At 38.4% G+C, this 12,990-nt stretch overlaps 2 protein-coding genes across 3 annotated transcripts; one reads left to right on the plus strand and one right to left on the minus strand.

The window, feature by feature from the left end:
- Window positions 1-1,910: 1,910 nt before the first annotated feature.
- Window positions 1,911-9,598, plus strand: pde6b (phosphodiesterase 6B, cGMP-specific, rod, beta; the record flags this gene model as incomplete). Of its 2 annotated transcripts, none has more annotated exons than XM_083903173.1 (23): window positions 1,911-2,069; window positions 2,152-2,463; window positions 3,500-3,652; window positions 4,557-4,646; window positions 4,735-4,875; window positions 4,968-5,042; window positions 5,136-5,200; window positions 5,301-5,367; window positions 5,448-5,495; window positions 5,598-5,747; window positions 5,872-6,015; window positions 6,129-6,194; window positions 6,301-6,450; window positions 6,550-6,657; window positions 6,761-6,870; window positions 7,229-7,316; window positions 7,410-7,510; window positions 7,614-7,721; window positions 7,846-7,909; window positions 8,213-8,287; window positions 8,643-8,726; window positions 8,811-8,964; window positions 9,546-9,598. In XM_083903173.1, the coding sequence occupies 23 exons, from the start codon at window positions 1,911-1,913 to the stop codon at window positions 9,596-9,598; spliced, it is 2,565 nt and encodes an 854-aa protein (XP_083759299.1). The 2 variants fall into 2 exon arrangements, with proteins under 2 accessions (XP_083759299.1, XP_083759300.1); XM_083903174.1 differs by having other exon boundaries at window positions 8,811-8,958.
- Window positions 9,599-11,541: 1,943 nt separating this feature from the next.
- atp5mea (ATP synthase membrane subunit ea) lies at window positions 11,542-12,713 on the minus strand. The gene is made up of 4 exons (XM_083902801.1): window positions 12,656-12,713; window positions 12,055-12,109; window positions 11,775-11,873; window positions 11,542-11,627 (listed from the first exon to the last, which is right to left on the minus strand). The coding sequence occupies exons 1-4, from the start codon at window positions 12,689-12,691 to the stop codon at window positions 11,602-11,604; spliced, it is 216 nt and encodes a 71-aa protein (XP_083758927.1). The 5' UTR covers window positions 12,692-12,713; the 3' UTR covers window positions 11,542-11,601.
- Between the last annotated feature and the right edge of the window lie 277 nt (window positions 12,714-12,990).

Raw genomic sequence — 12,990 nt, forward strand, 5'->3', positions numbered from 1 at the left:
AATCTTTTTATAGTCTTAGAGAATCCTGTGACCTTTACATGATTTGTTGACAGATAGAGATTTACTATTCTTTTTTCATATATATATGAATATATATCAAGACAATACAATTTTGCAAGACAAGAAATGCTTTTTGCCCATACATCCATTTTCTAAGCCCCTTTACTTACTTTTTATCTAAAAAAAATGACATTTAATATTAAATAAATAAATAAACATCAGGTGCAGATATTAAAAAAAAAAAAAAAAAATCACTAAAATGGTAAAAACCCACCTGACATTTTAGTTAGTTCTGCACATGCACACTTAATAATTTCATTAAAGTATTTTGTTTACCTATAGTTCTTAGGAATTATTAAAAACAATGTATTACGTGTCCACGACCTCCCTTCAAACTGACCGTTTGTGTATGTGCATGTCTATATTCTTGCTCCTTTGTCGCCCCCTGGTGGCCGAGAGTGTAAAGGCACAAACATGAGCTTACATTATGTGTGTGTGGGCTTCAGTTATCAACACTGTAGTTCTAGGCATGCGTGCAACAGCAACAATGTTACTGTACGTGCACAGGTAACACATGAGTCTGCTGCCACCCTCTGGTGACTGTCAGCACTGCAATTTATAGAAGTTTTTATCACGTTTTTCATACTTAAGTTAAAAAAATAATGAATCATTGCTATTATAATTATTATTGCCTGAATGGTGGCAATTTTGTTTTATCCAACGACAAACTTATTTTGCAGATGGAGCCGAAATCTCGACATAATCCAAATTTCTATAGAGACTTTCAATGATGGTTTTGAGCCAAATTATGTATAATCCTAACCCTAAAACAAGACCATAAAACCCGCTCAAAAAAACCCTTTAAAGTTGTGAGGACCAGACAAAATGTCCTCACATACAGGAACACACACACACACAGGGCCTGCCATAATCTATTATAGTGGAAGCAGATTATCCATTTGACCTTTTGTTTAAGGTGTTTATGCAACCTTAATATAGACACACCTCCGTGTTCTCCATGAAATTATTCATTTACTTAAAAATGCACAGAAAAATATTTCTGTTTTACCACCATGTGTGGTGGACTATAGAACTACCTGCTTCATCATCTTTCTACCATCAACAGTGGCCATCTGTCTGTCTGTCTGTCTGTATTTTTAGGGAGGGTTGGCTGAACTTCCTACTGTTGTTGCCATGGAAACTCAGACAGCCAGTGCAGGTATACAGTGGCGAGATAAACAAAGTTTATGCCAGAAGAGACACTGTTTGATAAGGACTATAAAGGACTATAAAGACTAAATACTGTGAATGATATAAACTGTATAAACAATGCCAAAACCAGCAGAAAAACAGAATAATATCTTTGTTTTGTGACGCCTAGAAGATGTAACAAAGTTTATTCTCCATCTGATCTGAGTGCAAAAAAAAGAGTGAAAGTGGAAAAACTATGAAATCATGTTGTGCTTTCATTACAGTTCATTTCAGCACAGAGGCGTTCAGAGGTGTTCCAGTGAACACCGATTCTGAGCGGCCACATATCTGATACCAGATGATCAGCTGACAAGTTTAGCAGAGGCAGATCCCTGCTAACCTTCAGCACTATCTGCTGATGACACAAGGATTGTTTCGGATTCAGCCCTCTGCCTCGGGGCTTTCCCTCACGCTCAGCACACTCACACCTCCTCTTTTTCTTGGTATCCATGGGTAAGATCCATTTTTCTTCTCTTTAGAGGATACGCTGCACAAACACCTTTTTTTTTTCTCTCACATTTTTCCACATTAATTTCTACAAAGAGCAGTTGGATGCAGCACCCTTTAAGAGCATCTTTGGACTAGAGCGGGAGCTCCGACACTGAGCTGAAGAGGGATAAGACGGGGGTATTTGGGGGACAGAGAAGGAGGAAGGAGCCATGGGTGTGCAGAAGGAAGATGTGGAGAAGTTCCTCAACGGGAACCCTGCTTTTGCTAAACAATACTTTGACAAGAAGATGAGCTCTACCTCCATATCTAAGGTGTCTGGACTCTCTGAGAAGCAGATTGATTTCAGTCAATTCCAGGAGCTCAGTCAGGTAAATTAAACTATTTCTTTACTATATTGGTCAAGGTAAGACACAGAGCTACAATCTGTTTCTTTTTAATCTTCTTCTTAAGGTCGAGGAAAGCCAAATCATGTTTGAGTTGATCAAAGACATGCAGGAGAACATCAACGTGGAGAAGGTGGTCTTCAAGATCCTAAAAAGGATCAGCGCTCTCATCCACGCCGACCGCTGCAGCCTGTTCATTTACCGGCAGAGGAACGGCATCGGAGAGCTCGCCACCAGGCTTTTCAACGTCAACGCCCAGGCAGAGCTGGACGACTGCGTGGTGCAGCCGGACTCTGAGATCGTCTATCCTATGGACTTGGGAATAGTCGGTCACGTGGCCTCGACCAAGAAGAATGTTAATGTGAAGAACGTGAAAGAGGTAAAAATAGTATTATTATAATAATAATTACCTCGAAACCTAAGCTGTAGAATAATCTACTGTCACAGTGCAATTCATGATACAACCACCAGGTACTGCTCCAGCCACATCCATACACATAGTGGCTTTAATTGAGGAACACTTCATGTCATTTAAATATGCAAAAGTAATGATTTTGACTTCACTCATTGGTTTAATGAAACCCAGTCAATCTACCCTTAGTAGCGCAACACAAACCACAGCACAGAGCAGATTAAGGGGATAAAATTCACTCTTCGCTGAATTACATCTACAATAATATGTGTTTATATTTAAGTATTTATCTCAACTAGATGACGTTCAAGTGACAAAATGATCAAAACTAAGTGTAACTGGGTCTTGAACAATGTGGAAAGTGTGAAAGGGTCAGAAAAAGTGAGACTGAATGACTTTTAAATGAAAGCCTTACCTTATTATATGTATTATGTAATTTCCTTAATAGACAATAACCTAATAGCGAATAGCTATATATATATCCTCTGTTCTAGTGCAGATTATTTGTTATTTTTACGATAATGAGATGCGGCTGAAGTGTGATTTACAGAGTTGAAAACAGTCTCTGCAGCCTTAGCATCTGAAGTGTCAAATCATATTTATAATATGTATTATTAAAGAAAACTGAACTAATGCTACATTTTCTAGAAAAACGGAGTTGTATATAATCTAATTGTTTTCATGAAGTATAGTGTTAAAGACCAGTTCCTGCAGACAACTGACACAAGCATTAGTACTACGAGGCTATACTTGACCAAGTGTGGGCGTAAATCCCCTTTCACACATAATCCATTTATTTCCAGATCCCATCAGCCTCTGGTCGAGCTGAGGATTAGACGCCCCTGGCATTTAGTCAGCAGGAATATGAAACAGATCAGAAATAGTTCACTAGTTTATACTTCTCCCTTTAACACTGCAGGAGTAAAAAAAAAAAAAATGAAATATTACCATTATGTCCTGCTTCTCTATATGCACTAAAAACTTTATATGCTCTCTCTTTTAGGACCAGTATTTCAGCTCATTTGTGGATGAACTCACAGAATATGAGACCAGGAACGTTCTGGCTGCGCCCATCCTCAACGGTAAAGACCTGGTGGCTGTGATCATGGCCCTAAATAAAACCACAGGGCCACATTTCACTGCTGAGGATGAAGATGTGAGTACAAACACACACACACACACACACACACACACACACACAGAGCATTTCGTAGCCTGAACATAAATCAAACTCTTAATCCTAAAACCTGCCAAAATGGCTCAAATATAAAATCATAGTTTCTGGAAGATTGGGATTTTTTTTTTTGATATTGATAAAATTCAAATTTGGACGAGGGCTCAGAAAAGGATGTCACTACAGTTGGAAGGGAATTCCCTTTGAGCCGTCTGGTGGATTATTAAGGTGTTTACGAGTGTGTTCCACATATTATGTCAGGTCATTAATCCATCACGCTGTGATACCAGTGAGGAATTTACAGTACTTGAAAGTAGAAATAAGCCTGAGGTGAAGAACGGTCAGTTATGAATGTGAACCAATGGCGTAATGACAATAAAAAAATGATAATAATTAATATGAATTTCCACAAAACAAGTTATAAAAGAACACATATTGAAGCAACTTATATTAGACATTCATTAAACAATACTACTGCAGGATCTAACCATTTTCAATTCAAAATAATACAAAATAAAACGTCTCCAGATGGAGAATAGAGAAATAACAGTGAAATTATAAATGGCACCTTATATCTTCATAATGTGACATTTATCATATGTTTTTAAAGGTACAGGTGTATAAAATGTCTCACTTCACCCTTCCCTTCTTTGAGTGTCTTAAAGAACCTGTGTTATAAACATTTGGCTCATTCTTGGGTCATGAAAAACAATAAAGTCATACAATCAGGTGATTGTTTACATATTTACAAAATAAAATATCATTATTTTACCTCCAATTTCTGCCAAATGAAAATAATACAACCAACATTTTAACACACTGGACCTCTAAGTCAGAACAGTGGTGTCATATAACTCAGTCTTACTTCTTTCATTTGTCCATTCAGCTTTTCTTAAAGTATCTGAAAATCGCCACATTGAACTTGAAGATCTACCATCTGAGTTACCTCCACAGCTGTGAGACACGTAAAGGAATGGTAAAAGGACATGACGCCGCTGTAACACGGACACATGCAGCACATAAAGCTTTTGTGCACTGACTGAACTGTGTTACATGTCTCTCAGCTGCTGCTGTGGTCGGCCAACAAGGTGTTTGAAGAGCTGACGGACATCGAGCGACAGTTTCACAAAGCCTTGTACACAGTGCGAGCGTACCTCAACTGTGACCGCTACTCTGTTGGCTTACTGGACATGACGAAGGAAAAGGTGCTTGTCCCGTATGAGTGTCTTTACCTGCATTGAATTTTGTATTCATGCGTTTATAACAATGAGTGTAATGTTCTTTTTTTTTTATTCAGGAGTTTTTTGACATCTGGCCAGTGTTGATGGGAGAACAACCCCCTTACGCTGGGCCTGTAACTCCAGATGGACGGGTACTTTATATGAATCTATCGCTGTTTATCAGCACTCTTTTACTTGAAGACATATGTGTACTTCATGTTTCTTTTTTTCTGTCTACTCTATAGGAGGTCATTTTCTACAAAGTCATTGACTATATATTACATGGAAAAGAAGACATCAAAGTAATACCGTAAGTTAATATGTAGTTCCTACTCCAATTTGCTTCAGATTGGAGCCTGTATTGTAAAATAAAAGATTAAAAAACAGTGAATAATCTGTCTGTCACACAGAAATCCAGCAGCAGATCACTGGGCCTTGAGCAGCGGCCTACCAACTTACGTTGCAGAGACCGGTTTTGTAAGTTGTCATGACTTACTTGGACCAAATTAGAGCACTTGCACACTTCACTGAGTCTCTTTTCCCCTCCCTCTGCTTAGATTTGTAACATCATGAATGCAGCTTCCGATGAGACGTTCAGTTTTCAGGTGAGAGAGTGAAGGACGGAACACAGTGACGGGGGGAATAAATGGTTTTATAGAGGGAGAAAAAAAAAGTGCTTGATCTTGTTCTCGTTGTTGATGTTGCAGACTGAGCCACTTGACAGCAGCGGGTGGACCATAAAGAACGTTCTCTGCCTGCCAATCGTCAACAAAAAGGAAGAGATCGTGGGTGTGGCCACCTTTTACAACAGAAAGGACGGAAAGCCTTTTGACGATCAGGATGAGCAGCTCATGGAGGTAACATTCATCACTCCTATACATTTTTTTTTTTTTTTTACCAGATATCAAACTTCTATTTTGTAGGGGTTTTCTTTTTACAGTATACTTCCTGATTCCTGATTTCCTGCTCTTGATTTCTCAGGCTTTGACCCAGTTCTTGGGCTGGTCGGCTCTCAACACCGACACTTACGACAAAATGAACAGACTGGAGAATCGGAAAGACATCGCTCAGGATATGGTGCTGTACCATGTCAAATGTCGGGACGATGAGATTCAGAACGTCCTGGTCAGTGCTTCTTATCTTGGAATTTTATCTTCATCAAAAGGCCAATCGTGTACGAGCATGTGCCCTCTTTTGTAAGGTGTTGTTGATCTGAATAGTTGACTTTTCTCTCTCAGAACACCAGAGAGGTCTATGACTGTGAACCCAGAGACTGCGAAGAGGACGAGCTCCTCGGCATCCTGGTAGTACTGTTATCTTCTTCATGTTTGTGTGTTTACCCTTGAAGACCATGCCACGAAGGTGCATCCATTTATTCTAACGCTGCTTTCTGATCATTTCCTCTCCAAGAAAAAAGACCTACCTCCACTCATTAACAAGTTTGAGATCTACCAGTTCCACTTTGCGGATTCTAAATGCACAGAGATGGATCTGGTGAAGTGCGGGATCCAGATGTACTATGAGGTCGGGGTGGTCAAGAAGTTCCAGATCCCTCAAGAGGTGATCTAAGAAAACGCAGGTCCAAATAATGTGCAACAAGTGTCTTCATTTTTACAATCTCCAGATTTGCAGCTATTTTTCTTTCTCATTGGCGTTCAGGTGCTGGTTCGGTTCATGTACTCAGTCAGTAAAGGTTACAGACGAATCACCTACCACAACTGGCGCCACGGCTTCAACGTGGGACAGACTATGTTTACATTATTAACGGTATTACTTTGTGCATTATTTGCAACAGAAAATATTAAAAATGTCTACCAATTCACCTATAGTTTCTTAATTTTACTACCGCGAATGTTTTTTGTGTGCTCAGACGGGACTGCTGAAGAGATACTACACTGACCTGGAGGTAATGGCCATGATTACTGCAGGCTTCTTGCACGATATTGATCACAGAGGGACAAACAACTTGTACCAAGTCAAGTAAGTGCTGTTGGGAACTATTTGATGTCAAATTAAAATGTTTGTGGCCAATAAATCAGTCTTCATGAAGGCTACAGCCATCACGCTGCTCATGTGTCTCACCCTGAAAGAATGCAACATATGGTGTAACTGTGCATATGTACATGTATATGCTGAATTTACAGTATTTCAGACATGTATTTAGGACCAGAGGGACCAATTGCATCAAAATTGCTGATGGTACATTCATGTGCTGCTGTCTAGAACTTTGTGAGATCAATGTCAGTCTAGTATTAAATTTACTAAAGCTGTATACTTGATGCCTGATGAGGACTGATGTTGATCACATATAATCCCATTGATTTCTTCAAACCAACAGATCTGGTGACCCTCTGGCTAAACTACATGGCTCCTCCATCATGGAACGACACCATCTAGAGTTTGGAAAGTTTCTCTTGGCTGATGAGGTGAGAAAGAGGAGGTGAACTGGAGAATAACCTAACTCATACGTTACCTTCACCTCCTACTCATTATTTATCTCCTTCCTTCTCAACCTGCAGACACTGAATATCTACCAGAACCTGAACAGGCGACAGGTGGAACATGTCATTCATCTCACGGACATCGCCATCATCGCCACTGACCTGGCTCTTTATTTCAAGTCTGTCTCTCTCTCTCTCTCTTTATCTCTATATGTTGCCTTTGTGTCGATCCAGTTCGACATATATTATAATCTAACAGTTCCTCTCCGTGTACTCAACCAGGAAAAGAACCATGTTCCAGAAGATTGTGGACCTTTCAAAAACATATGAGGAGGAGAAGAAGTGGGTCGACTTCATGTCTCTAGAAACAACCAGGAAAGAGATCGTCATGTGAGTTGAATAAAAAGGAGTTCCCATTCATTATCCTTAACATTAACCACAACCAGTTTTGGTCTTGTGGAGACTACTGGTCTTCATGGTGTATAGAGGTAATATAAAACCTTTATTATTCCAGGGCTATGATGATGACCGCATGTGACTTGTCTGCTATCACAAAGCCTTGGGAGGTGCAGAGCAAGGTGAGAACACACAACAGTTTTGTACATTTTCAGAGTGTTTCTTAGTCAAAGTTTCATCTACTGTATTTTCAATTTCAAATAAAACATATGTACTTTAACTAGACTGCATGCATTTGGGTTTTTTGGACAACTTTAATCACACCTCAAGGATGAGGACAGGGGATTTGTACTTTTAAATTGTCATTGTTTGGGGTGTTTCAATATTTGTCGATTATGGATTCCAAATGTTTCTTTCTCAATACACCTTAGTAAAAGAGAGTCTCTCTCTCTCTCTCTGACTCCCTCTTTCCTTGTTTATTTCAGGTTGCCTTGTCTGTAGCGGCAGAGTTTTGGGAGCAGGGTGACCTGGAGAGGACAGTGCTGGAACAGCAGCCTATTGTGAGTTTACATATTATATATATTATTATAATAATGTGTGAATATGTGTTAAAATAAAGAGACAAAAAAGTGTTGTATGTGTATTTTTTTTATCCCACAATTAATTTGGTCTCTGAAAAACCCTAAAATAGAAATATGCACACATTTTTCTCATATTACGTAGTAGCCCAACACCAGTTAAAAACCTTACAATCAACATGATGTAAAAACAGATTTAAATAAGAGAAGATGAAACCAGATAATAGATAAAGATAATAATAACACCTTTTCTCAATATATATATATATATATATACTGTATGTACTGAATGGATTGTGTTTTTGACTACTACATATGTCTTTGTCCCTCCCACCAGCCCATGATGGACAGGAACAAAGCAGATGAGCTTCCAAAGCTACAATGTGGTTTCATTGACTTTGTCTGCACCTTCGTCTATAAGGTGATATTTCACGCTGACTAAACTAAACTGTATTATCGTGACTTGACCTAACACGTTTAACTCCTGAACACCTTTTCTGTTCAGGAGTTCTCCCGCTTCCATCCACAAATCCAGCCTATGCTGGACGGCATCCTCAATAACAGGAGGGAGTGGAATGCCAAGAAAGAAGAGTATGAAGCTAAACTCAAAGCTATAGAGGAACAGAAGGCTGCTAAAGACACGACTGCTGCCAGTAAAGGTGCAGTGATTCTCTGAAACAGTCACACAACTGTGAGGGATTACATGGAAGGTTAAAGGTGCCATATGTAAGAATGTGGCCAAAAACCGTTACTACATTCAAATTCAAAATACCGAGGTCTTTTAGGTTTCATTTTCTGACGTAACTGGCAACCCGTGGTTGCTTGGCAGCTGAGACTCTACTGACTGCAATGATTGGTCGATGGCGATAGGTGGCGCCACATGCCAAAACATGATTTCAAAACATAAACATGATTTGCAGTCTGCAAAATGTATTTTTTTAATGCAAATATTTTGGCTGTACTGTTGTTGTTGGTGAGTTCAGTTTGTTATGAACATTATTCCTGACTCTCTGTGACATATTAGGGGGATTTTATGGCCAGTTGCATTAGATTTATTACATAATGCACCTTTAAGTTACAGATATTGTATCTGTTGAAGTCAGTGCCAACATTTCTTACAGGAGAAATCTGAAATTGTGCTATTTTTTAGTCACTTTCACATTCAATATTCATTTTAAATGTTCCTTCATCAAATATACTAATTTTCTTTCATCTGTTGTATGTTTTCTTTGTCCATCAGCTGCTGCAAACAACCCTAGTGGCGGAGGCTCTAAAACCTGCACAGTGTGCTAGAATGTGAGAAAGAAAATGGACACAGCCATGTTGGAGTGAGCACGGACTGACCTCAGAATTACAGCCGGTGAGGAGATTATCATCACTGAGGAGGTTATTGTTATATTTTAAAGGGACAATAAGCAGGTGAGCCATGAATAAATAAATAAATAAATAAATAAATAAATAAATAAATAAATAAATAAATACATCAGGGAATAACATGGTGGATTTTGAATTTCATCAGTTTCCTTTATATTTGAGGATTTACTATGAATCCCAAGTGTGCTGCAACGTTCCGTTAAGGCAAAGTCATCATTCTAGGCTGATGTCATATTTGTTTCAAATATTATGTAAATTGTACATTAATGTCATGTTCATTGTTAGTGTTTCTGGATGTAAATTCAGACAGTGTGTAGATAGGACTGTTACTGAACCACTGTACATGTACTCCAGAAAATGATAAAGTCATGTTACTACTTCCAGTCACTTCACATTTACACACATGAGAGTTTGTTTACCTCAATAGCAGAGAGCCAAAGGTAGATGACGACAAGCTCAGGGCTGTTTCTTCTTCCTTTTTTTTTTGGTTCAAATTTCTTAAAAATGTGTAGGAACAATGAGATGCCGTTAAAGCGATTCACCTTTAACGTCTGCAAATAGGCCTGTAGTTGCTTATTCATGAGGCCTTCTTACTGTACATACACCTGACAGAGTAGCTGATCATGTTTATTATATTTAAAAACTTAGCGTTAGAAGTTTCTCCATGAAACCAAGTTACTACTCTGGAAAATTAAGTATGAATAAGTCAAAGTTTTTAAGCATACAACTGTATCTAAGTTGCTTTTTTCTTGATTTATTAAAAAAAATCCAAAAACACAACTAGTTATTAACCCATTATAGACATGTCTTAATTATGAGAAGGGGTCAAACAGAGGAATAACTCAAGCTATGAGGCCACGGTCTTTAAAATACAAACCAATGCATTTTCATGTGAAGGGGAAAGAAACACAAGACCAGGAACCAGAAGTGAGAAACGTCACTTCTTAAAAGACATGTATATACTTCCCCCTCCTGTTGTATATATATATATATATATATAATTATTTTTCTAGTTTAAACATAGTAGATGCTTTTTTTCTGGAATTAGCCAAGTTTGCAGGAACTGGAGAATGAGTCATTAGTTTCTTTCTGTTATTTATCAAATAACGGTTTTATCATGCTTGCCTCATACTGATGTACAGCTATTTGAAGAATGGAGGAAAGCAAAGCATGGGTGTATCAGAGTTGTATTAGATTATACAGGTGGTACCTTAATATATGCAGACATATATTTTTTGACTAGACTACTTACATAATGGTCAGTATTTTGAAGCTTGCCTCTTCATGTGAACCATGTGTACAATGACAACCAAAATAAAGCAAGTGTATTTTTATTATCAGGTATCTGTGGATTAATAAATGGAATTAGCTTAGAAAAGACATAATAACGACTGAATATTGTTACGTGTAGTTGGCCAACTGCTCTAAAACATTTTTTATTAGCAGCATGAAATGAACTAAACCCATATTGGCAATCTGACAGCATTAGTATTATGAACTATCTAATGCTATAATGCAATACAGTGCTCACACTGAAGGTTACAATATTATACAACACAGAGGCATATTAGGGGAACACTTTCTGTCTGCACTGCACTTTCTACTGCTGGTCCCTGACCCTAATCCTGGGATTGTTGCTAAAGTAGGCTGGGATTACAAGCATGCTGTAGCCCCAGGCTCATACTGAAGGACAGGTACTGTATATACACACCCCAAGCATGCATATGTATACACACATACACAAGCAGCTTAGCACTGCATTGACATCCACTCATTTGGATAGTCTAAACAAAGCATTACCCCTAACCTCAAACACAATCGATTAAAAATAAATAATTAAATAAATAACACAAGAACACAGATTACATGAAAAATAAGTTTTTATTGAGTTGAAAACACAACAAGACTAGTCCAGGGATGGTTCATTTGAGGATGGTGTCTGAATTTGCTGCAGAGAAAAGAGAGCAAAGAGAGGGGGAGAAATGTAAAAACAATATTGTTGGTTGACGCATTTTAGTATGGGTGTCTCATGATGAACAATGCCAACAATTAGGGCTGTCTTTGTGCTACAGGACCATGAATATATATACATTACCTTCAGCCAGTTGTTTCTCGATGCGCTCCTGCTCCTCTCTGGCCTTCTTCTCTGCCTCCTCAACCCTCTTCTCCTCCTCAGCAATGGGCCTCAGGTATTCTAAAATTAGAACACATGTCCGTTGTTAACATACACAAATTAAACATATGACATCTCATCAAAAACACCGTCCGATACCGATGATGGTCTCAACATGTATTTGGGGATCAACAACTATGTATCATTGGTCAGGATTGTACCTTTGATACAATGGGAATAAGACACCGATAACACAACTTACCAAACCTCTGTTTTCCATAGAAGACGCCAAGTAGCAGAGCAGACCATCTGGCAGTCTGAAATTACAGAAATAATACGAGTTATCTACTGAAACAATTAAAGGCTAATCTGATATACATGAGGGCTGCAAAGTGTTCGAGCAAACAGTATTTTATATTAGCAGAATTCCATTTGAGCACATTTTAACAAACCAGCCACCTATAACTGACTGTACACACACCACCCTGAGTAGTGACGAGGGCAAAGTAACCTGCTTTGCTTTGCTGAAGTGATTTATTTAGCCGGTTAACTGTGTTCTAAATGAAATGGCACACTTGGCTTATTGTAGGACTATACATCATAACTGTATCGGAAAGCTCACATCAGTCTACTGTAAAATATTCCAGGTTTTCCTGCTGACTGTGGTTCACCTGTATAACCCTGTCAATGTCACAGCTAGCAATCACTGAATAGCATGCTAACTTAACAGCGTACAGTGGCGGTAAGTTCGCCGGTAGCTGAAGACAATGGGAGATTATGCTACTTAAATCCACACATTCCTCCCATATATGACAAATATATATGTAAAACAATTCGGGCCAAGTAACGATGCATATTATTACCTTAATGAGCGGCGATACAGCGACAGGGGGAACCATGATGACACGAGAAGAGACTTCCGGTGAATGGCGGAAGTACGTCTTTTATTATAGTGACCAAAACAAGTGGTGCACAAGTTGTACTATTTAGCACATTTTGTTTTCCCAAAATGTTCACTTTTCAACGTTTTTCTTCGTTTCATTCCTTCATTTCAGACAAAGGATATTTTCAGAGTGGATTAATGAACCTCAACAGGTATTGACTCATGTACTTGCCTGGTAAATAAACATAAAATTATCAAAAAGAATAATTACGCAGGTCACTTTAAATTAGCTTAGATTAGCTCAGATAGTTAAAA

This window comes from Microchirus variegatus (genome assembly GCF_963457635.1).
Source record: "Microchirus variegatus genome assembly, chromosome: 16".
Taxonomy (NCBI): Eukaryota; Metazoa; Chordata; class Actinopteri; order Pleuronectiformes; family Soleidae; genus Microchirus; species Microchirus variegatus.

Coding starts and splice junctions, on each gene's coding strand:
- atp5mea (XM_083902801.1), bottom strand. CDS start 12,691: ATGGTTCCCCCTGTCGCTGTATCGCCGCTCATTAAG. Junction 12,110..12,655: donor CTGTATCGCCGCTCATTAAG/GTAATAATATGC, acceptor CTGTAATTTCAG/ACTGCCAGATGGTCTGCTCT. Junction 11,874..12,054: donor CTATGGAAAACAGAGGTTTG/GTAAGTTGTGTT, acceptor TTCTAATTTTAG/AATACCTGAGGCCCATTGCT.